At 39.3% G+C, this 24317-nt stretch overlaps 1 protein-coding gene across 2 annotated transcripts in view; it reads right to left on the bottom strand.

Moving 5' to 3' along the window:
• Window positions 1–12569: 12569 nt before the first annotated feature.
• Window positions 12570–24317, bottom strand: part of LOC127448932 (succinate--CoA ligase [ADP-forming] subunit beta, mitochondrial-like) — a 22356-nt gene continuing 10608 nt past the window's right edge. Inside the window, exons 10-11 of one of the 2 annotated variants that reach the window (XM_051711919.1) lie at window positions 19367–19455; window positions 12570–13194 (exon numbers count right to left, since the gene is read on the bottom strand). In XM_051711919.1, coding sequence (XP_051567879.1) covers window positions 13120–13194; window positions 19367–19455 — 164 coding nt within the window. In that variant the 3' untranslated portion in view covers window positions 12570–13119. Of the gene's footprint in view, window positions 13195–19366; window positions 19456–24317 lie in introns of those variants that run through there. The other variant, XR_007898603.1, reaches the window with a different exon arrangement.

Genomic DNA, 24317 nt, shown 5'->3' with positions numbered 1-24317 from the left:
ACACATGTGTAAACAGGCAATGTTATAGACAAAACACATTGCTTTTCTGTAATTCCCTGTGAACGCACATAACATGCAACCATTACACTTTGTAGTGCGTTCCGAGAAAAGCTAGACAGATTCAGCTGTGCAAGAACATCAAACTGCATCAGATAAATTCTACCCAAGTCTCAGTTTATATCTGGTTCATATACTTTACCGCTAAATCTGGGAGAGTTTTCTGTTTCCAAATCACACTTCCAGTGAGCAGAACACTCTGAACTCCAGATGTGGAGAATGAACCTACGATGATGTATGGCTCTCATATCAACCCAAAGCTGTCCAATTCCATTCATCCTTTCTCTTCTCCTTTCTACATACAATTCGCAGTCCTGTCTCCCTCCCTCCCTCTCTCCCTCTCTCTCTCTCTCTCTCTCTCTCTCTCTCTCTCTCTCTCTCTCTCTGAAGATAGTTTTCCAGAAGCTGTGACTAAAGCCAGACTGTTTGAGCTCTCTCCAGAAAGACTAGCCTCTGACTGGTTCCCTTGGTGCTTTTCAACTGCATCAAAGACAAATTAACTCCTTTATTCACATACGCGTTTGCACTGATTTTTAAACAACTTCTTAGAACAGGAAACCAACCAAAAGCATTTTTCCATGTCATGTTCCATTTAACCTTCTGAACTTTTAATGTAATTCCAGTAAAAGCAGAAAATATTAGAGAAATTCATTAAATATTTGTAAATAGAACATTGCACAAATTCTCCTTCTCTCTTTTTTTTTTTTTTCTATCTCATTCCATTGAACCTTTTGAACTTTTCAAGCAATTTCATGCAAAACAGGAAATATTACTAATTTGAGTAATTAGACAAATGTTTACAAAAAGAGCATGGCACATATTGTCATCTCTTGTTATTTTCTGTGTCCCATTCCATTTTACCTTTTAACTTTGAAAGTAATTTCATAAAAAAGCAGGACATATTAGAAATTAATTAATTAGCCAAATAGCTATTAAAAAGAATATTTTTTTCATTCTCTTTTTTTCTGTCATTCTCTTGTAATTTTCTGTGTCCCATGCCCAGTGTTGTTCAATACAAATTTCTGATCACTACTCTAAAACTGAAGTAAGATTACTGACTTTAATGATTACATCATCTAAAAAGTAATCACAGTACTTATTATTTTATTATTATTACTTAAATGCATAACAAAATGCAAACAGATATACATATTCATGTTTTAAATTAATTCTTCATATTTTATTTTAGAAATATGTGTAACCCAAGTAATTAAAAGTAGTAATTAATTACTTTTTAATTAGCTTGATTACAAGAATTTAAAAACGTAATGTGCCACTTTTTCTACTAAATAAGTGATTAGATTAGATTACAGTAATTAAGTATTTTGTAATTAAATTACACCCAACACTACCCATGCCATTTTATCATTTAAACTTTTCATGAATTTTTGAAAAACAGGAAATGTTTGAAGTTTGAGTAATTAACTTAGCAAATAGGTATTCAAAAAGTGAAAAAAGAAAATGCGAAATTTCGATTGCAGTTTAAAGAAAAATAGGAAATGTAACTAATTAGAGTAATTATTAATGCAATTATTTCAAAAAATAAAATAAAAAAAAAAAAAGCATTGCAAGAATTATCATTTCTTTCTGTGTTCCGCTCTATTTTATCTTCTGAACTTTAAATGCTATTTCAGGAAAAACGTGCATCAGTATCAGCAAATTGCATTAAAGTACAAAAAGAACATTAACAACAAATGACATCCTGTATGTCAACCTGAGGAAAGGTGTTTCACTGATCTTCTTCCTTCAGGATGTATGCTAAAATAATCCAGAAACTGATAAATTTTCACAGAAGTCCTCTGCCATCACAGGATATTAATAATGTATTATTAATACACATCATACATTAATATTTAATATATTCCAAGAATACATTCACCCTTTTATTAAAACTGGGGGAAAATTAGATACTTCTTCCTCTAGGCGAGATTTGGAGAGATAGAGGTCAGAGAGAGGGATAGAAATAGATTAGAAGAGACTGAAAAATATATAAGAATATAGAAACTGTGCAAACAGAGGACTGTGGTTAGAAAAAGAAAATGTAGAGAGATATACTGGGGGTGAAAAAAAAAGAAAATCCATAGAATCTTTTTCCAGACAGACCTGCTAACTCTCCAAGGTTTATGATGAAAAAGAAAAAAAAATGGCAAAGTGAAGGACGGGTGAGAAAGGGTGGCAGTGAGGGAGGTAGCTGGGGAGGAGGCCAAACAGATGTACAGTAGCAGAAGGGAAGTGTTCAAACTGTAAAGGACAGACTTGGGAAAAAAACGTAACACCTTTCCACCTCACCTGTCTCATCCATATAAATGATGGATTGCTGGGCTGGCTGACAGACTGATAGAGCATTCTCTTTCACTCACTCCTCCGGTAATGGAAGAGGTGTGTGAGAATAAGCAGGAGCTGAATCAAGAATGTATGTGTGTGTGTGTGTGTGTGTGTGTGTGTGTGTGTGTGTGTGTGTGTGTGGAGAGGCTTTAGGCTGTGCTGTAATTGCTCACCTGGGAGTAGAGCAGACAAGGCGACCGAGATGCGGTTCAAGTGTCAGAGTCAGCTCTGCACACACACTGCTGTGATTATGAACTCCATCAGTATTCTAAAATTCACAGGCCAGGAGAACTTGGCTTGATGCATGCAACCACAGGAGGTCTGGACGATGTACAGGACTGAAACACTTTGATAGGTCACTCACAGTTTGGGCTGCACTGTTTTAAGGTTCACTTAAAGAGTCATATTCTACTTTTGTAGCATTTATTAAGTCAACTTAAAAAGTTAGTCACGGTTTCTTGCATTAAAATTTTTATTTAGTCTTTTAATTTAGTTGTCATTTAGTTTGACATAGCATCTACATTTCCCACCCTCTTATTGACCCAGAATTGTGCTAATATGAATGGGAATGTAACCGTAATAACATAGTTGCAAAATTCATAATTATAACTGATTGCCCTGACAAGTATATACCCTTTTTGTGTAATACCTCAACTACTGTCACGGTACTGAAAAAAGAAATGTAATAACACTAACTTCAATTATGTAAAAAACACTTAAGTTGTGCAGTTTACTTGTAGAGAAGATCATTTCTAGATATTATTACTATAAATATTGATATTATATTTAGACATAATCAAAGACTACTTTTTGTCAAAGTTCATTTATTTTGAAGTGTTGTTTTGAAGTGTCAGTTTGACATATTGATAGGATTTTGGTCTTGGTGGACTAGATCTGCTATGCTGCTGCTCCTGCAGAGCAAGTACGGAGACTTGATACTACTAGAACATACACAGACATACTGAGTTTAGCATGTGGACATGCTGCTGAACAATTTGACATAAATACAATGCACCATGTAGCAGATCTAGACTGGTGGAGCTAGGGAGGAGGAGGGTTTCCGAGAAAACTCTCACGGCATGCTGCAGTGAAACCGGCTTACTTGCAAACTGAGCAAATATAAATGTTAGGCAAAGAGAGAGTATGCATGTTGCTTTGCTACCCGATGAAAGGACCTTTCAGCTTACACCATGTGAGTCGACTGGCTTGACATATCACATGTGAGCGAGCTGATTGGCTAACAGATAACAAAGTTAAAAAAATGTATCAGATTACGGCATTCAGAGTTTCCTGCCTGAATTTAGTCATTTACTCCCCAACACTGAAAGGCAAATATATAAGGAATGTGTCCTTTTGGGTTTAAATGTGCTAGTAAACATACCTCAAATAAATTATAAATTTTTTCAATGAATCATAAGGATTCATGATTGTGCCTTTCACTGGCGGCCTTGTGAAAGGGCTCTTAATGAAGGGATTCAGTTTTTGTTTGGAACGACCCTTGAGCAAATATGCCACTTGGAATCCCTCAAAGAGGAAGGAGAAAAAACTAGGAAGACACATTAGGTTGAGAGAAAAGGGTCTTATACACACATTTCTTAGATGATCCCAGACTCGACAGGGCCTGCACCTGCTGGGGAGGCTGTTAGCTCTCATTTAGCTGATAAATACTTTAGTGCAACCAATTAGCACATCCCATGTGTACACATACACAAGCCCTCAATCACAATAAAATCTGCTTAAATTATATTAACGACTTGTGCAGCTATAGGGAAGATTGTATTGTGGAACAAGTGGCAACAGTGAGCCTCACAAGGGAGTAGTAAATGCATACATACACAAAATCAATCATGGATATGTCATAATAACCTGGCACACATGCCCATGATCATTATCTGATGTCCCCTACCAACTTCATCAAGTCCGAAATTTGGTAACGGTTTCTTGCTGTTGATTACATGAAATTTCTTCTGCATCCATTTAGGTTCAAAGAACAGGTGACATATGAGAGAAGACATAAACATAAGCATAAAAGGGTTCTTAAGGTAGATATGATTCTAAATGTAATTATTATTATCATTAAAGAACCTTTAAAGAAATATTCCGGGACCAATCCAGGTTAAGCTCAATTGACAGCATTTGTGGCATAATGTTGATTACCACAAAAAGTAACTTCGACCTGTCCCTCCTTTTCTTAAAAAAAAAAAAAAAAAAAAGCAAAAATCGTAGTAACATCAAGACGATTACAATGGAAGTGAACGGGCCAATTTATAAACATTAAAATACAGTGCATTGCAAAACATTTCAAAAGTACAGCCAAAAGACGTAAATGATATGTGCTGTACCATGATTTTAGTGTGATAAAATAAAATACTAAACTTAGTGCAAAGTTATTTCCAAATTTATAACTTTGTAGCCATGACAACCAAACACTAAACCTAAAATCTAGCAAAAATTACGAATTAAACAATTTACAGCTCAAATAATACACAAGTTTTTAAAAAGAAAAGACTTTTATAAAATTATAAACTCCACATATCTGCCTGTAAACCCTCCAAAAATTGACCCCATTCACTTGCACTGTAAGTTCTTCACTGTAACCTTGAATTTTCTTTTTTTAAATAAAAGAGGGAGGAGTCGGCTGTTATTAATCAGCACCATCGCTGTATAAATGACACTATCGTTCATTTTCGTTGAAGATATTCAAACGTACAGTGTTATTATAACAGATAAATGGCATAAATAAAGAAATACAAATATACTGGAGTGTATTTTAAAACTTCTTTTAACAACTCAAATTATTAATTTTTTTTTTTATTTAAAAGATTGTTTCACTTTCATGGTAATTATGAATGAAAGACATTACAAACAACATATCTTTTAAAGAGAAAATAAGGCTTGGGCTTAAGGTTTAGAAGACATGATGATGTTTGTGGTAAGGGAACATATGGGGCTTTTCCACTGCATGGTACAGCTCGACTCGACTTTGCTCACTTTTTGGGGTTTTCCACTGTGGATAGTACCTGGTACCTGATACTTTTTTTAGTACCACCTCACTCGATGTTCCAAGCCTGACGTCAAAACCCTGCAGATCACTGATTGGTCAGAGAGAATCGTCACTACCAGCGTCACTGGATTTGTGACACGGGACATCAACCCGCTAGTTTTAAAGTTAGCAAACAGCAATATCATTTGTTCACGTGACTTCTGAATTGTAAAAAGAAATGGCTGTGCGCAAAACCACGCCGTGGTCAATAAACGAGGTGCAGACGTTCCTCTCGTTAGCGACGAACGAAACGACATCTTTCAGGAAGTGTCTCAGCTGTTGGCCGCACACGGCTACCACCGGACCTACCAACAGTGTAGGGAAAAGTTAAAAAAACTTAAAAGTGACTACAGAACCATCAAGGACCACAACAGCCGGAGTGGTTCAAACAGAAGAAAGTGGAAGTGGTTCGACCAAATGGATGCTATCTATGGCAATAGACCAGCGAGCAATGGGAGGGAGAGTGCCCTGGACTCGGCGTTGTTGGAGTCCACGATGGAGGATGGTACGTTTTGTTACGTTAACTCTATATTCTGCTTGAAAGCTTCACTTTATTTAGTTGACCAGCTGCTGGAAAGCTTGCTTCTAAAACAACCAGGCCAATTTAACTGTTACACTTGTATAAAATCACCATGCAACAACTGCTGTATGCAGCACAATGAGCTAGTAGCTAACAGCTAGCGGTCGTGTTACTGTTTATGGTCACGTTTAAGATGATGTCATGGCAGTAGAGGTGGTGCAACTATGACGATCAGCCTATAATCCCACCCACATTGAGGCGGCACTAAACTGCAGTGGAAAAGCAAGCTCAGAAATGTAAAGCGAGCAGAGTCGAGTCGAACTGTAACATGCAGTGGAAAAGTGCCAATAGTGAGCAACGATGCTCCCTGGTTTTTATGGTGCATTGGGGGATTTTATAGGGAGCACCAGTGCACTGGAATGATTTTGCGAATGAGACAGCCCTAAAAAAGGCTGACTCCCTGATCAGTGCCCTGACTACTGAACTAGGGAACTGATTGAGACGCACCCTAAGTTTGATGAAGACTCAAGTCACCCTATCTCTATCTCACACACACACCCACACACATAAAATCATCTATAATAGAACACAGCTGAAACATCGCTCTGTTTCAACCTTGGAAAATTGACATATGATTGCTGCCTTTAAGGCATAATCTACAGCCAGCTGTCAGTTGAGTGTTTATAGAATAACAGATACCTTCAAAAAACATTCCCCCAGTATTGTTTCCCGAAAACTCCACCAGTGTGCGTTTTCATAGATGCAGCTTTATCTTTTGGCATCAGTCCCTGAGGCCACAAGGCTCCACGCCAGGGGTGTAAAGTAACTGAGTAAAAATACTTAAGTATTATACTTTTTGAGATTTGTACTTTACTCAAGTACAATTTAAACAGAATGCTTGTACTTCTAAAGAAAAATGTTACTTTTTACTCCTTACAATTTTATTTAAACTTGAAAAGTACTTGTTACATTTTTTACAGATAATTTTCTTTCATCTTACTGGACTGAAGCTGCCTTTTCACTGCATCAAACAGAGGTCAGTCATTATAAACGCAGTGTCCCACGGTGGCTGTGTGGAGTTCCGACCATCTGGAGAGGCGGAATTCAGCTAGACCGTATGTGACGTATTTATTCAAAACTATGAGCATGAAGTGAGAAACATATAAATATAAAACTCAGCAAAAAAGAAACTTTTTAATTTTTATCTTTAAAATACAGTGTCCTGAAAAAGGGATGTTTCTGTTTTGGCTGAGTTTATATATATATATATATATATATATATATATATATATATATATATATATATATATATATAAACAAAAGGCTTTTGTAATTAAATATGTACATGTCATTATTTTCTACACTTGCCTTCGTATTTAAATCATATCTATATATTTCTACTCCCCATTTGCAGAATTATTATTGTTGTTGTTAGGCATCTATTAATTATAATAATAACTATAAAACCAGCAATGATAATGATAATAAAAATATAAATAATGGAATCTGAGTATTAATAATTTATTTTATTGAATTCTTCCATCTACTCAACAGCAAGGTTTGGTAGCAAACCTCTGAAAACATTAAACAAAACCAATAACATTACTAACTTTCTTCAAAGCTTCATTTGAATTATTATTATTTTTTAATCTTTCTCTGTCTCAAGGGGCTGGGTACTCTGGCATCGCGATTCGTGAGTGCCTTCTCCAATGCAATGAACATAGCGTGACTGTGACAAAGTCTTTGCTGAATAAAATTATGTGGTTCATCACAAATCTCAGGGCAGTTCTGAAGTGAAATGTCCAATGTGTGGCACTAAAAGCATGTGAAATGTTCTCTCAAACAGATGAGGTTTTTAAGGTTAATCTTCTATCGAGATTTAAATCAACAAAACTGACATCCCTACCTTAAACCTAAACCTAACTAATAATGTCAGAAAAAGCAAATGTGAAATTACAGCCACATCGTTTTGTGGTGCTTCTATGACACTTTCAGCTCACATGTCGTCTTGTGTGCTCTTCAGGACTTGTACCCCAGTCCTTTACAATCACAAGTGTAATGCTCTATCAGTTGAGCTACCGTGCAATCTTATAAATGTAGTTGGTTATGTAATGGAAATGTTAAAATGAGTCATGTGCTAGAGTAAAAGTGTTTATATGTCACAAGATAGCATTGTGTGAGGAACAGGGTGTTGGGTAAGTTGTTATGAACTGATAATCTGCCATTTTACTCGTGATTTGAGTGAAAGGGGATAAATGTCATTGTTCTTTTAGCACCTCTAGTGTTCATTCCACCAGGAAAATGCTGTGTTGCGTACAACAGGCCACATAAAAATTATTTTACATGTAGAAATACAATTCAAATCAAATCAAGTACAATTTTATGTGAATACATTTTACTTTCACTCAAGTATGTTTTTGGCTAGATACTTGGAATTTTAATTGAGTACAATTTTCACTCAGTATCCATACTTTCACTTAAGTATAATTTATGAGTACTTTTTACACCCCTGCTCCACACAAACAGTTGCACATTGTTGGTTTAATAGTGTGAAAGCAGCATGACTGATGAAACACATCACATTCAGCAATTGATAACTGAGAGTAGATAGCGAGAAAACACCTTGCACATGTGTGGTCTCCAGAGACCACCTGACGTGTCCCTCCATAACAGCAGGTAAGGTGGGAGGGGTACGCAGATATCTTCAACTTCACCCTTCTCACCTCTCTTGGAAAAAGATTTATGAACCCCTTTCAGAACCGCACAACTAATGAGAGAGTAGATGGTCGAGAGAGGGAGGGAGGGAGGGATGAATGGATTGAGAAAAGGCCATAGGGAATATAAGAATAGGTAATAAAGGGATACAACTTTTGAGAGAGGTCGACTTTGTTTTCAATTTGAGGCCTCTGGTAAGGATGATTTTAAGGATCGGGGTCCATGTGAATCTATTCTTACAAATATCAGCTTTTTCCATGTCCATTTAAAACCCTTTGCTGTATATGAGACACCCTTTGTCATTCAAATTTATAGCAATTTTTATGAACAGGTTGAATGATGTGTTCTGCTATTATAAGAATTGTTTAAATCCTTTGCCACACCACTTTCTCAAAAGTTCCCACAAACAAATTCTATTCTCCAACATGAACTGTTCCAGGATGCCATTTTAGCACGATTCCACCAAGTTCATAGGCAAAGCCCTGAAGATGTTCTCCTCAAAAAGCTGAGGATAATTTTAGCCTTGGGGGCACATCAGCTTCTGTGCTAAAAGAAACCTCTGCGCTGCAATAAAACTCACAGAGGTCCCGCTCCACTGAAAATAAGAAGGTAAACAAGCCTGCGGCATGGTGGGAAATTATGTAAATTTAATTTCACTGAGGTGAATGTTGACTTTGGTTTACAACTGGGAGACGGCAAAGTCGCTGCCTACAAATTGAGGAAGTAAAAACACCACACTAGTAACTGAGAAGCAACAGTGAAAAAAACTGAGAAGTGCATTTCATTTCAACAGGATTATGTGTAATGACTAAAATTAGGTAATTGAAATGGTTCGGTAAAGGGATGGATTGAACGTTGTTGCCACAGGTTTGACATAACTGTTGGTCAATAGTGGCAGACATTTATAGGCCTACTTGCCAAAGGTTTGCCATTAAACTGTTTATGAGTAGTGGCAAATATTTGCCAGTACAGGTAGATATTTGCCACATGTTCACCAAATAACTGTTTAATTTTAGTGGCAGATATTTGCCAAAGTTTTACCACAAATGTTTGCCAGCAGAGGCAGATATTTGGCAAAGGTTTGCCATAAGTAATTGCCAGTAGTGGTAGATATTTGCCAAATATTCACCATAGAACTGTTTGCCAGTACTGGCAGATAATTGCTGAATATTCACGATGAATTGTTTGCCAGGAGTGGCAGATATTCTCCAAAGGTCTGCCATAACTGTTTGCCAGTAGTGGCAGATATTTGGCAAAGGTTTGCCATAAGTAATTGCCAGTAGTGGTAGATATTTACCGAATATTCACCATAAAACTGTTTGCCAGTACTGGCAGATAATTGCTGAATATTCATGATAGAATTGTTTGCCAGGAGTGGCAGATATTCTCCAAAGGTCTGCCATAACTGTTTGCCAGTAGTGGCAGATATTTGGCAAAGGTTTGCCATAAGTAATTGCCAGTAGTGGTAGATATTTACCGAATATTCACCATAGAACTGTTTGCCAGTACTGGCAGATAATTGCTGAATATTCACGATAGGATTGTTTGCCAGGAGTGGCAGATATTCTCCAAAGGTCTGCCATAACTGTTTGCCAGTAGTGGCAGATATTTGCCATATGTTCACCACATTTGCCAGTAGTGGCAGATATTTGCCAAAGGTTTGCCATGGAACTGTTTGCCAGTACTGGCAGATATTTGCCGAATATTCGCCATAGAATTGTTTGCAAGGAGTGTCAGGTATTCGCCAAAGGTTTGCCATAACAGTTCACCAGTATTGGCAGATATTTGCTGAACCATCACCACATAACTATTTGCCTGTAGTGGCATATATTTGCCAAAGGTTTTCCATAGAACTGTTTTTCAGAACTGACAGATTATTACGGAATACTTGCCACAGATCTGTTTGCCTAACATTCACCACATAACTGTTTCCCTCTAGTAACAGATATTTTCCATAGGTTTATCATAACTGTTTGCCAGTAGTGGCAGGTATTAGCTGAATGTTCGCCACAGAACTATTTTCCTGTAGTGGTAGATATTTGCCATAACTGTTTGTCAGTACTGGCAGATATTTGGTGAACATTTGACATAACTTTTTCCAGTAGTGGCATATATTTGCAGAACTTTCTCCACATAAGTGTTTTCCTGTAGTGGCAGATATTTTCCAAAGGTTTCCCACAGAACTGTTTGCCAGTACTGGCAGACAATTGCAGAATATTTGCCACACAACTGTTTGCTTGTAGTGGCAGATATTTACCAAAGGTTTGCCATAAAATTGTTGCCAGTAGAGGCAGATATTTGCCAAAGGTTTGCCATAGAACAGTTTGCTAGAACTGGCAGATAGTTGCTGAATGTTTGCCACTGAACTGTTTGCCTGTAGTGACAGATATTTACCTAAGGCTTGAGATAAAACTGTTGCCAATAGTGGCAGATATTTGCCAAAAGTTGACATTGTAACAGTTTAATGGTGGTAGTGGTAGGTCTGTTGTTTTCTGAGACAACCCATATGACTTGGTCTAAAAGTGTGCAAGAAGTAGTGTGGCATAGTGGTTAAGATCTGGGCAGACCACCCAAAGGTTTTAGGTTCAAATCCCTGAAGAGGCACTCAAATCCAGGTGTCTTCGGGGTGATTGTCCCTGTAATAAACATACTGCAAAATGCTTTGGATAAAGGTGTCAACTAAATGACTTCCTACTTACATAGGTCACTTCATGATCATCTTACCCATCTGCATATGGATTTCATCAAATCTCATTCATCAAACAAATTACTGCATAATGAACTCCCATAACTGCATAACTTATCCAAAGTTTGCATAACACCATCTAATCAGATGCCTTCATCTAGTCAGTTTAGTGCACATTTACATAGAAAATCAATAAAATAAAAAAAGTAGAGACTGATGCAAAAACATGTTCCAAGAAAACGGCCCCTGAAGTTTAGGACATAGTCCGAATGTCCATTTATTATTTTTTTTCCCTTTTTCACCCAATTTGGAATGCCCAATTCCCTATGCGCTTTTTAAGTCATCGTGGTTGCATAGTGATTCGCCTCAGTCCGGGTGGCGGAAGACAAATCCCAGCTGCCTCCGCGTCTGAGACCGCCAACCCGCACATCTTATCACGTGGCTTGTTGAGTGCGTTGCCATGGAGACATAGCGCGTGTGGAGGCTTCACGCCATCCACCGCGGCATCCACGCCCAACTCACCACGTGCCCCACCGAGAATGAACCACATTATAGCGACCACGAGAAGGTTTCCCCACGTGACTCTACCCTCCCTAGCAACCGGGCCAATATGGTTGCTTAGGAGACCTGCATGGAGTCACTCAGCATGCCCTGGGATTAGAACTCCAGGGGTGGTAGCCAGCGTCTTTTACCACTGCGCTACCCAGGCCACTCCGAATGTCAATATTTACTTTCTGAAACAACACACAAGTTTAAATTTATATAATTTCTAGCTGATCTGTTTAGGTGCTAGTTCAGGTTTTCTTAGGTACACTAGAACATAGCAACTGTGTGCTGCAGCGGTTTCATTTATCACAAATGTTGGATTCTTCCACAAGATGCACTCTGAAATGAAAGTGGATTCAAGGGACAGACTTTGTCAATCTACATTTCAAGAATAGACACTGACAGGGCTTTTGAGCAGAATCAAACATCATCCTCTGAGATGCTTGAGTATTTTTATTGGTTCCTGCTACCACTGCACCGTTGGCTCCATGTCAAACTGAGAGAACACCAATAACACACATATTCCCTGTGAGTGCTTGTGCGTTAGTTTGAAAGGGAAATGGTGCATTTCTCTTCAGGAAAACAGAGAGGACACCCTGCAGCGCCACTCACTCCCGCCAGAAAAAAGTAGTGGAGAGAGGGGAAAAAAGTAGTGGAGAGAGGGAAGGGGGAAAAAAGGGGGTGGAATTCGCTTTTTTTAATGATACTGTGTGTGTATACGTGTGGCAAAAGACAGGACCAGTGTGTCAAGGACATTCTCTATCCAGAGAATCAGCTCTCCATGTACATTTCAACAGTATAAATACAGTTCAGCATAAATACATCCTCCACTTAAGAAAACAAACAACATAGACAAAATAAATGACAGTAGGCAGTAACACTGAACCAATCTAAACCAATAAACCCATAACAACCAATAGTATGTTAGTGGACTGATTAGCTAAGTGCTGCACAGTGGGGTGGGGTGGGGTGGGGGTTGATTGCATGAAATGAAAGTGGTACCAAGCAGACACATGTGTCTTTACAATCTGGAAGCACTGGTGAAGCAGAAGGGAGGGGGAACCACAGAGAGACAGAAACAAGAGCTGATAGAACCTTGACCAAGATACAGGGGCTGTGGAGAACTCTACTGGAGGTCTGGGACAAGACAAGTTCATGTTGCAGACTTGGAATCAGTTTATATAAGATGGTTTAAATGGTGATTTGGTGGGTTTGTGGTTTGTTCTTTTAGATGGGCAGCTGGAACTTGACATCAACCTGGGCCTCTTTGGCCAATGACACGATTTCAGAAAGCTTTACAACCTAGAGAGAATGAGAAAGGGAGAAAGAGATATAAGAAAGACAAACAATATTACTTCAAAAACATGGTCATCTCAATTTAGAAATTAAGACATTCATAAGTAGATTCTGAGTATGATCAATTGAAGTAATTTTTTTTAATTAGTTTTTACTGCCAACATCTTCAAATGTTTTGACTGCATTCCTTTGAAGCACTGAAGAAAGTCGTTTGGACTGAAACATTTGCTTAATTTTTTCTTTTCATACATAGCTATTGTTAATCACATGTGCAGTAATGTACAAAAGTCACACAAACACTTGTCTTAAGATGGTTATATCTTCTGCTTTAGTTCTTCCGTGGAATACAAAAGGAGATATTTTTGAGAATGTTTACGACGATGCTCCTTCCCATACCATGAAAGCAGACAGTGACCAGAGACTGACAAGCTCCAAAAAGGACAAAAAATGTATATACTGTGTATATACACCGATCAGCCACAACATTAAAACCACCTGCCTAATATCGTGTAGGTCCCCCTCGTGCTGCCAAAACAGCTCTGACCTGTCAAGGTATGGACTCCACAAGACCTCTGAAGGTGTCCTGTGGTATCTGGCACCAAGAAGTTAGCAGCAGATCCTATAAGTTGCAAGGTGGGGCCTCCATGGATCGGACTGGTTGGTCCAGCACATCCCATAGATCCTCAACCAGATTGAGATCTGGGGAATTTGGAGGCCAAGTCAACACCTTGAACTCTTTGTCATGTTCCTCAAACCATTCCTGAACAATTTTTGCAGTGTGGCAGGGCACATTATCCTGCTGAAAGAGGCCACTGCCATCAGGGAATACCGTTGCCATGAAGAAGTGTACATGGTCTGCAACAATCTTTAGGTAGATGGTACGTGTCAGTAACATCCACATGAATGCCAGGACCCAAGGTTTCCCAGCAGAACATTGCCCAGAGCATCGCACTGCCTCCGCCGGCCTGCCTTCTTCCCATGGTGCATCTCTTCCCCAGGTAAACGATGCACATGCACCCGGCCATCCACACGATCTAAAAGAAAACGTGATTCATCAGACCAGGCCACCTTCTTCCATTGCTCCATGGTCCAGTTCTGACACTCACGTGCCCATTGTAGGCACTTTCGTCGGTGGACAGGGGTCAGCATGGGCACTCTGACTGGTCTGCGGCTACACAGCCTCATACACAGCAAGCTGCGATGCACTGTGTGTTCTGACACCTTCCTATCATGGCCAGCATTACATCTTTCAGCAATTTGTGCTACAGTAGCTCTTCTGTGGGATCGGACCAGACGGGCTAGCCTTCGGTAACCTACGTGCATCAATGAACCTTGGGCGCCCATGACCCTGTCGCCGGTTGTCCTTCCTTGGACACTTTTGGTAGGTACTAACCACCAACCAACCGCATACCGGGAACACCCCACAAGACCTGCCGTTTTGGAGATGATCTGACCCAGTCATCTAGCCTTCACAATTTGGCCCTTGTCAAAGTCGCTCAGATCCTTACACTTGCCCATTTTTCCTGCTTCCAACACTTGAATTTCAAGAACTGACTGTTCACTTGCTGCCTAATATATCCCAACTCTTGACAGATGCTATTGTAATGAGATAATAAATGTTATTCGCTTCACCTGTCAGTGGTTTTAATGTTGTGGCTGTATATATTCAGTGCATTCAGAAAGTATTCAGACCCCTTCATTTTTTTCAAATTTTATGTTGCAGCCTTATGCTAAAATGCTTAAAAAAAATTTTTTTTAAAATCACAATCAATCTACACTCATACCTCATAATGACAAAGCAAAACCCAGATTTTTGATAACTTTGCAAATGTATTAAAAAGAAAAAAACTGAAATATCACATTGACATAAGTATTCAGACCCTTAACTCAGTACTTCGTTGAAGCACCTTTGGCAGCGATTACAGCCTCAAGTCTTTTTGGGTATGATGTGACAAGCTTTGCACACCTAGATCTGGGGATTTTCTGTCATTCTTCTCTGCAGATCCTCTCAAGCTCTGTCGGATTGGGAGGGGACCGTTGGTGGACAGCCATTTTCAGGTCTCTCCAGAGATGTTCGACTGGGTTTAAGTCCATGGCTGGGCCACTCAAGGACATTCACAGAGTTGTCCCTAAACCACTCTTGTGTTGTCTTGGCTGTGAGATTAGGGTCATTGTCCCATTAGAAGGTGAACCTTCAGCCCAGTCTGAGGTCATGAGTGCTCTGAACCAGGTTTTTAATTAAGGATACCTCTGTATTTTGCTGCGTTTAGCTTTCCTTCAACCCTAACCAGTCCCCCAGTCCCTGCCGCTGAAAAACACCCCCACAGCATGATGCTACCACCACCATGCTTCACCGTTGGGATGGTACTGCACAAGTGATGAGCAGTGCCTGGTTTCCTCCAGACATGACGCTTGGAACTAAGGCTAAATAGCTCAATCTTCATTTCATCAGACCAGAGAATCTTGTTTCTCACAGTCTGGAAGTGCTTTAGGTGCTTTTTTGCAAATTCCAAGCAGGCTTTCATGTGTCTTGCACTGAGGAAAGGCTTCTGTCTGGGCACTCTGTCATAAAACCAAGATTGGTGGAGTGTTGCAGTGATGGTTGTCCTTCTGCCATTTTCTCCCATCTCCACACATGATCTCTGGAGATCAACCAGAGTGACCATCAGTTCTTGGTCAACTCTCTTACTAAGGTCCTTCTCCCACGATTGCTCAGTTTGGCCAGGTGGCCAGCTCTAGGAAAAGTCCTGGTTGTTCCAAACTTCTTCCATTTAAGAAATATGGAGGCCACTGTGCTCTTGGGAACCTTCAATGCAGCCGAAGTTGAGCTTTTGTGGGATCAACTAGACTGTAAGGTGCATGAGAAGTGTTTCAAAACTTTTGACCGGAAGTGTGTGTGTGTGTGTGTGTGTGTGTGTGTGTGTGTATGTATGTATGTATGTATATATATATATATATATATATATATATATATATATATATATACACACACACACAGTTTAAGTCATTAAAACTAATTTTTTAAGCACTCAAAAGATTTCATATTAGCAAATTATAGTTTTGGCAAGTCGTTTAGGACATCTACTTTGTGCATGACACGAACAATTTTTCCAACAATTGTTTACAGACAGATTGTTTCACTTTTAATTGACTATATCACAATTCCAGTGGGTCAGAAGATTACATACAGTAAGTTAACTGTACCTTTAAGCAGCTTGGAAAATTCCAGAAAATAATGTCAAGCCTTAAGACAATTAGCATCTGATAGGAGTTATACTGAATTGGAGGTATACCTGTGGATGTATTTTAAGGCCTACCTTCAAACTCAGTGCCTCTTTGCTTGACATCATGGGAAAATCAAAAGAAACCAGCCAAGACCTCAGAAAAAAAATTGTGGACCTCCACAAGTCTGATTCACCCTTGGGAGCAATTTCCAAACACCTGAAGGTACCACATTCATCTGTACACGCAAGTATAAACACCATGGGAACATGCAGCCATCATACTGCTCAGGAAGGAGACACATTCTGTCCCCAAGAGATGAAAGTAGTTTGGTGCAAAAAATGCAAATCAATCCCAGAACAACAGCAAAGAACCTTGTGAAGATGCTGGAGGAAACAGGTAGACAAGTATCTATATCCACAGTAAAACGAGTCCTGTATTGACATAACCTGAAAGGCTGCTCAGCAAGGAAGAAGCCAGTGCTCCAAAACTGACATAAAAAAGCCAGACTACATGGGGACAAAGATCTTACTTTTTGGAGAAATGTCCTCTGGTCTAATGAAACAAAAATGTAACTGTTTGGCCATAATGACCATTGTTATGTTAGGAGGAAAAAGGCTGAGGCTTGCAAGTCGAAGAACACCACCCCAACCGTGAAGCATGGGGGTGGCAGCATCATGTTGTGGTGGTGCTTTGCTGGAGGGGGACTGGTGCACTTTACAAAATATATGGCATCATGAGGAAGGAAAATTATGTGGATATATTGAAGCAACATCTCAAGACATCAGCCAGGAAGTTAAAGCTCGTCGCAAATGGGTCTTCCAAATGGACAATGACCCAAAGCATACCTCCAAAGTTGTGGCAAATTGGCTTAAGGACAACAAAGTCAAGTTATTGGAGTGGCCATCACAAAGTCCTGAGCTCAATCTGAAAATTTGTGGGCAGAACTGAAAAAGTATGTGCGAGCAAGGAGGCCTACAAACATGACTCAGTTACACCAGTTCTGTCTGGAGGAATGGGCCAAATTTCAAGAAACTTATTGTGAGAAGCTTGTGGAAGGCTACCCTAAACGTTTGACCCAAGTTAAACAATTTAAAGGCAATGACACCAAATACTAAAAAAAGTGTATGTAAACTGACCCACTGGGAATGTATTGAAAAAATAAATAAATGCTGAAATAAATAATTCTCTCTACTATTATTCTGACATTTCTCCCCTTTTTCTCCCCAGTTTGGCATGGCCAATTCCCAATGTGCTTTAAGTCCTCATGGTGGCGTAGTGACTCGCCTCAATCCAGGTGGCAGAGGACGAATCTCAGTTGCCCCCACATCTGAGACCATCAATCTGCGCATTTTATCACATGGCTTGTTGAGTGTGTTACCGCGGAGACGTAGCGCGTGTGGAGGCCCACGCTATTTTCAGCGGCATCCACGCACAACTCATCTTTGCACCCCACTGAGAGCGAGAACCACACATTATAGCTACCACGAGGAGGTTACCCCATGTGACTCTACCCTCCCTAGCAACCGGGCCAATTTGGTTGCTTAAGAGACCTGGCTGGAGTCACTCAGCATGCCCTGGACTCGAACTCGCGTCTCCAGGGGTGGTAGGCAGCGTCAATACTCGCTGAGCTACCCAGGCCCCCCGACATTTCACATTCTAAATACATTTTTCTCCCTTTTTCTCCCAATTTGGCATGCCGAATTCCCACTACTTAGTATGTCCTCATGGTGGCGCGGTTACTCACCTCAATCCGGGTGGCAGAGGACAAGTCTCAGTTGCCTCTGCTTCTGAGACCATCAATCCGTGCATCTTATCACGTGGCTCGTTGTGCATGACACCACAGAGACTCCCCATGTGGAGGCTCATGCTACTCTCCGCGATCCACGCACAACTTACCACGTGCCCCATTAAGAGCGAAAACCACTAATCGCGACCACAGGAGGTCAGATGGGCTGATTTTAGTATTTCTGTAACTGCTGATCTCCTGGGATTTTCACATATAGCAGTCTCTAGAATTTACTCAGAATGGGACCAAGAACAAAAAACATCCAATGAGTGGCAGTTCTGTGGACGGAAATGCCTTGTTGATGAGAGAGGTCAACAGAGAATAGTCAGACTTGTTAGAACTGACAATGTCTACGGTAACTCAGATAACTGCTCTGTACAATTGTGCTGAGAAGAATAGCAGAATGCTGTTCTGAGATGCGGGTTGGCGCTGTTTTGGCAGCACAAGTGGGACCTACATGATATTAGGCAGGTGGTTTTAATGTTGTGGCTGATCGGTGTGCATATATATATATATATATATATATATATATATATATATATATATATATATATATATATATATATATATATATATATATATACACACTATATGGCCAAAAGTTTGTGGACAACATATGTGCTTGATGAACATTTGATTTCAAAATCTTAGGCATCAATTTCCCCCTTTGCTGTAACAACAGCTTCCACTCTTTTGGGAAGGCTTTCCACTATACTGTATGTAGTAACATGGCTGCAGGGATTTGCTCTCATTCAGACACAAGGCTATCGGTGAGGTCAGGAACTCGTGTTGGTCGATGGGGTCTGACTTACAGTTGCTGTTCCAGTTCACCCCAAAAGTGATCAGTGGGGTTCAGGTCTGGGCTTTGTGCAGGCCAGTCAATTTCTATCCCCAAACAGTTGCCACAAATTTGGAAGCACACAAAGCCCAAGCCATTACATAAACATTAAGGTTTTTCTTTACTGGATTTAATGGAGTAACCAAATTCGTTAATTAGAAGGGAGTGTCCACAAACTTTTGGCCATATAATGTGTATATATATATATATATATATATATATATATATATATATATATATATATATATATATACACATATAAAAACTCTGTATTTCCACTCTTTGTCAGTTTCCATTTGCCTGTTTGAATGAATGCAAGACTAACTCACCATCTTGGCCGCCTCGTCCAGATCATCACAGGCCAGGATCTTCAGAGGGCTGGAAGCGATCAGGGCCTTGGCATCGTCCACTCTTGTTCCTAGAGATCAGATGAGTGCAATGAGAGAGAGAGTGAGAGAGAGAGTGAGATGAAGGACACGACACATGGGCCACCTGCACAAATATCTCTCACCATCTCAACACACACAATTCTTCTTCCTGTCACCCTTCTCTCTACAACTCCAATTCCGAAAAAGTTGGGACAGTATGATAAATGCTAATAAAAACAAAAAGGAGTGATTTGTAAATTATATTCACCCTTTGCTATATTGAAAGCTCTACAACTACACAATATATCATGTTTTACCTTGTGAATTTTATTGTTTTTTTGAAAATGTACAGTAAGTTTAAATAAGATGATTGCAGCACGCTCCAAAAAAGTTGAGACGGGGCAGTTTAAGGCTAATAACAATTTGATGAGTTGAAATAACAAGGTGATGTGAAATAGGAGATGTTAAACAGGTAAGGCAATTGTATCATAGTACTGTATACTGTATAAGGAGCCTCCAAAAACAGCCTAGTCCTTCAAGAGCAAGGATAATTCGAGACTTGTCAATTTGCCAACAGATGCTTCAGCAAATAATCCAGCACTTTGAGAACAATATTCCCCAAAGACTAATTGGAAGGATTTTGGGCATTTCACCCTCTACAGTGCACAATATAGTTAAAAGATTCAAGGAATCTGGTAAAATTTTGGTGCGTAAAGGGCAAGACGAAAACCACTTCTGAATGCACGTGATCTCTGATCCCTCAGACATCACTGTCTTAAAGAACATCATTCATCTGTAATGGATATCATGAACATGGGCTTGGGATTACTTTAGTAAACCTTTGTTTGACAACACCAATCGCCGCTGCATCCACAGATGCAAGTTAAGACTTTACTATGCAAAGCAGAAGCCATACATCAACACTGTCCAGAAGTGCTGCCGACTTCTCTGGGCTCGGTCTCATCTTAGATGGAAAGAAGATCAGTGGAACTGTGTTTTTTGGTCCAAGAGTCCACATTTCAAAAAGTTTTTTTGAAAAACACAGCCATTGTGTTCTCCAGGCCAAAAAGGAAAAGGACCATCCAAGCTGTTATTAGCATCAGGTCCAAAAGCCAGTGTCTGTATGGACCAGGGGTGTGTCAGTGCCCATGGCATGGGTAACTCGCACATCTGTGAGAACACCATGAATGCAGATAGATTTGTACAATTTTGGAGCAACATATACTGCCATCCAGCACCGTCTTTTCCAGGGACGTCCTTGAATTTTTCAGCAGGACAACTTCATAACACATACTGCCTGGATTTTAAGTGCATGACTGTGTAAGCAGAGAGTGTGGGTGTTAGATTGGCCTGCCCGCAGTCCTGACCTGTCTCCAATTAAGAATGTGTGGTGCATTATGAAGCGCATTAGATGGCAACAAAGACCCCGTACAATTGTGCAGCTAAAGACCTACATAATGTATGAATGGGGGAAAATTCCACTTTCTAAACTTAACAAACTTGTGTCTTCAGTGCCCAAATGCTTAATAAGTGTTATTAGAAGAAATGGTGATGTTTCACAGTGGTAAACACTTGAACGTTTTTGGAGTGTGTTGCAATCATCTGATTTGAAATTACTGTACATTTGTTTAAAATAATGAAATTCAAAAGGATAAACATCATATAATTTGTAGTTGTAGAGCTTTCAATATACCAAAGGGTGAATATAATTTACAAATCACACATTTTTGTTTTTATTAGCATTTTTCATCCTGTCCCAACATTTTTGGAATTGAGGTTGTATCTTTCCTCTCACTCATAAGTTCCAACTCAACATTTTTGGGGGACTTCTGTCACACTTGTCACAGAGACTGTAAGAGGTGACTAGTGTTGGGGAGCAACTGAACTAAAAAACTAGCAACACTACCAACTTAACTACATTTTTTTCAGTAGTATGACAGTAGCTCAGCAGTTTTAAAAAATAGTGTAACTTTTACAGTCACAAGCTAATTTTGTTGACAAGTAGCATAACATGACAAAACATGGCTGTTTTTTATTGTACTGTGCTTGCAGCTTTACAGCTGAGCAAACTGAATTAAACATGGTCTTCTAAACTGTCCTCCCTCTCATATGCAGTGTAAGAATATTTGCAAGGTATTTTATGCCATCCTCTTTGTAATTAAATGCTGTTCAAGTTTTCACTATGTTTTCAACTCAAAATATAGTATTTAGAGTGTTCTTCTAATTTTATTAGCTGTATTAGGGTAAAAAAATGTTTAAAGTTTAATGCTGTCTCCTCAATTGCGACCCTTATTGTTTTTGTGCCAGACAAAGACTACTCTGATTATAAAAATGATATAATCTGTTTAAAGTGATACATTTAAAATTATATTACCACCTTAAATAGCTTTAATGTTGTTTGCTACTCTTTTACTAGCTTAGTATTAGTAGTAGTGTAGCTAACTACTTTTTTAATAGACTAGTTTAACTGTAGTTTAATTACTTCATGGAAAGGTTCACCCAAAAATTTTAATTCTCTCATCATTTACTCACCCACATGCCATTCCAGATGTGTGTGACTTTCTTCTGCTGAACACAAACTTCGATTTTTTGAAGAATATCTCAGCTCTGTAGGTCCATATAATGCAAGTCAACAGAGTCCAAAACTTTGAAGCTCAAAAAGCACATAAAGGCAGCATAAAAGTAATCCATATGACTCCGGGGATAAAGGCATAGCTCCATGTCTTCAGAACATATATAATAGGTGTGGGTAAGAAACAGATCAATATTTAAGTCCTTTTTTATTATAAATCACCACCCTTTAAACAGCCCTCATAAGCGCTTGCCTCTCCTAAGAGTTCTTCGTGCATATCGCCAGCAACTGGGCATAGTAAAAAAGGATTTAAATACTGATCTGTTTCTTACCCACACCTACAGTTGAAGTCAGAAGTTTAGATACACCTTAGCCCAATACATTTAAACTGAGTTTTTCACAATTCCTGACATTTAATTGTAGAAAACATTCCCTGTCTTAGATCAGTTAGGATCGCTACGTTATTTTAAGAATATGAAATGTCAGAATAATAGTAGAGAGAATGATTTATTTCACATATATCACATTCCCAGTGGGTCAGAAGTTTACATACACTTTGTTAGTATTTGGTAGCATTGCCTTTAAATTGTTTAACTTGGATCAAACATTTTGTGTAGCCTTCCACAAGCTTCTCACAATAATTAGCTGGAATTAGGCCATTCCTCCAGACAGAACTGGTGTAACGGAGTCAGGTTTGTAGGCCTCCTTGCTCACCCACACTTTTTCAATTCTGCCCACAAATTTTCTATCGGATTGAGGTCAGGGCTTTGTGATGGCCACTCCAATACCTTGACTTTGTTTTCCTTAAGCCATTTTGCCACAACTTTGGAGGTATGCTTGGGGTCATTTTCCATTTGGAAGACCCATTTGCGACCGAGCTTTAACTTCCTGGCTGATGTCTTGAGATGTTGCTTCAATTTATCCACATAATTTTCCTTCCTCATGATGCCATCTATTTTGTGAAGTGCACCAGTCCCTCCTGCAGCAAAGCACCCCCACAACATGATGCCGCCACCCCCATGCTTCACGGTTGGGATGGTGTTCTTTGGCTTGCAAACCTCACCCCTTTTCCTCCAAACATAACAATGGTCATTATGGCCAGACAGTTACATTTTTGTTTCATCAGGCCAGAGGACATTTCTCCAAAAAGTAAATTCTTTGTCCCCATGTGCACTTGTAAACTGTAGTCTGGCTTTTTTTATGGTGGTTTTGGAGCAGTGGATTCTTCCTTGTTGAGCAGCCTTTCAGGTTATTTCGATATAGGACTCGTTTTACTGTGGATATAGATACTTGTCCACCTGTTTCCTCCAGCATCTTCACAAGGTCCTTTGCTGTTGTTCTGGGATTGATTTGCACTTTAAAATGAAACTACGTTCATCTCTAGGAGACAGAATGTGTCTCCTTCCTGAGCAGTATGATGGCTGCGGTGTCCCATGGTGTTTATACTTGCGTCCTATTGTTTGTACAGATGAACGTGGTACCTTCAGGCATCTGGAAATTGCTCCCAAGGATGAACCATGTGGGGTCCCCATTTTTTTTCTGAGGTCTTGGCTGATTTCTTTTGATTTTCCCATGATGTCAAGCAAAGAGGCACTGAGTTTGAAGGTAGGCCTTAGAATATATCCACAGGTACAACTCCAACTGACTCAAATTAACCAATTAGCCTATCAGAAGCTAATTGGCTAATTGCCTAAAGGCTTGAAATAATTTACTTAATTATTTAATTTAATTTGCTTAAAGGCACAGTTAACTTAGTGTATGTAAACGTCTGACCCACTGGAATTGTGATTCAGTCAATTAAAAGTGAAACAATCTGTCTGTAAACAATTGTTGCAAAAATTGCTTGTGTCATGCACAAAGTAGATGTCCTAAACGACATGCCAAAAGTTTGCTAATATGAAATCTGTGGAGTGGTTAAAAAAAATAGTTTTAATGACTTAAACCTAAGTGTATGTAAACATCTGACTACAACTGTATCATATTGATTCTGAAGACATGGATTAAACCACCAGAGTCGCTTGGATTACTTTTATGCTGCCTTTATACACTTTTTGGAGCTTAAAATTTCTGGACCCTGTTGACTTGCATTGTATGGACCTACAGAGCTGAGATATTCGTCTAAAAATTGTAATTTGTGTTCAGCAGAAGAAAGAAAGTCATACACATTCATTTTTGGGTGAACTATCCCTTTAAGTGATAAGTTTGTGAAGCTACAGTTTGAAACAGACTCCCCAACACTTTAGGGGACCGAAAATTATTGGGAAGAGAGAGATGGGGAACGGAAACAGAATCGGGATTTGAACTGCCATGCCACAATTTTAATGTGCTTACCGTTTATGT

This window comes from Myxocyprinus asiaticus, chromosome 12 (genome assembly GCF_019703515.2).
Source record: "Myxocyprinus asiaticus isolate MX2 ecotype Aquarium Trade chromosome 12, UBuf_Myxa_2, whole genome shotgun sequence".
NCBI lineage: Eukaryota > Metazoa > Chordata > Actinopteri > Cypriniformes > Catostomidae > Myxocyprinus > Myxocyprinus asiaticus.
Note: the sequence above shows the minus strand (reverse complement) of the source record. Positions and strands in the feature narration are given on the sequence as shown.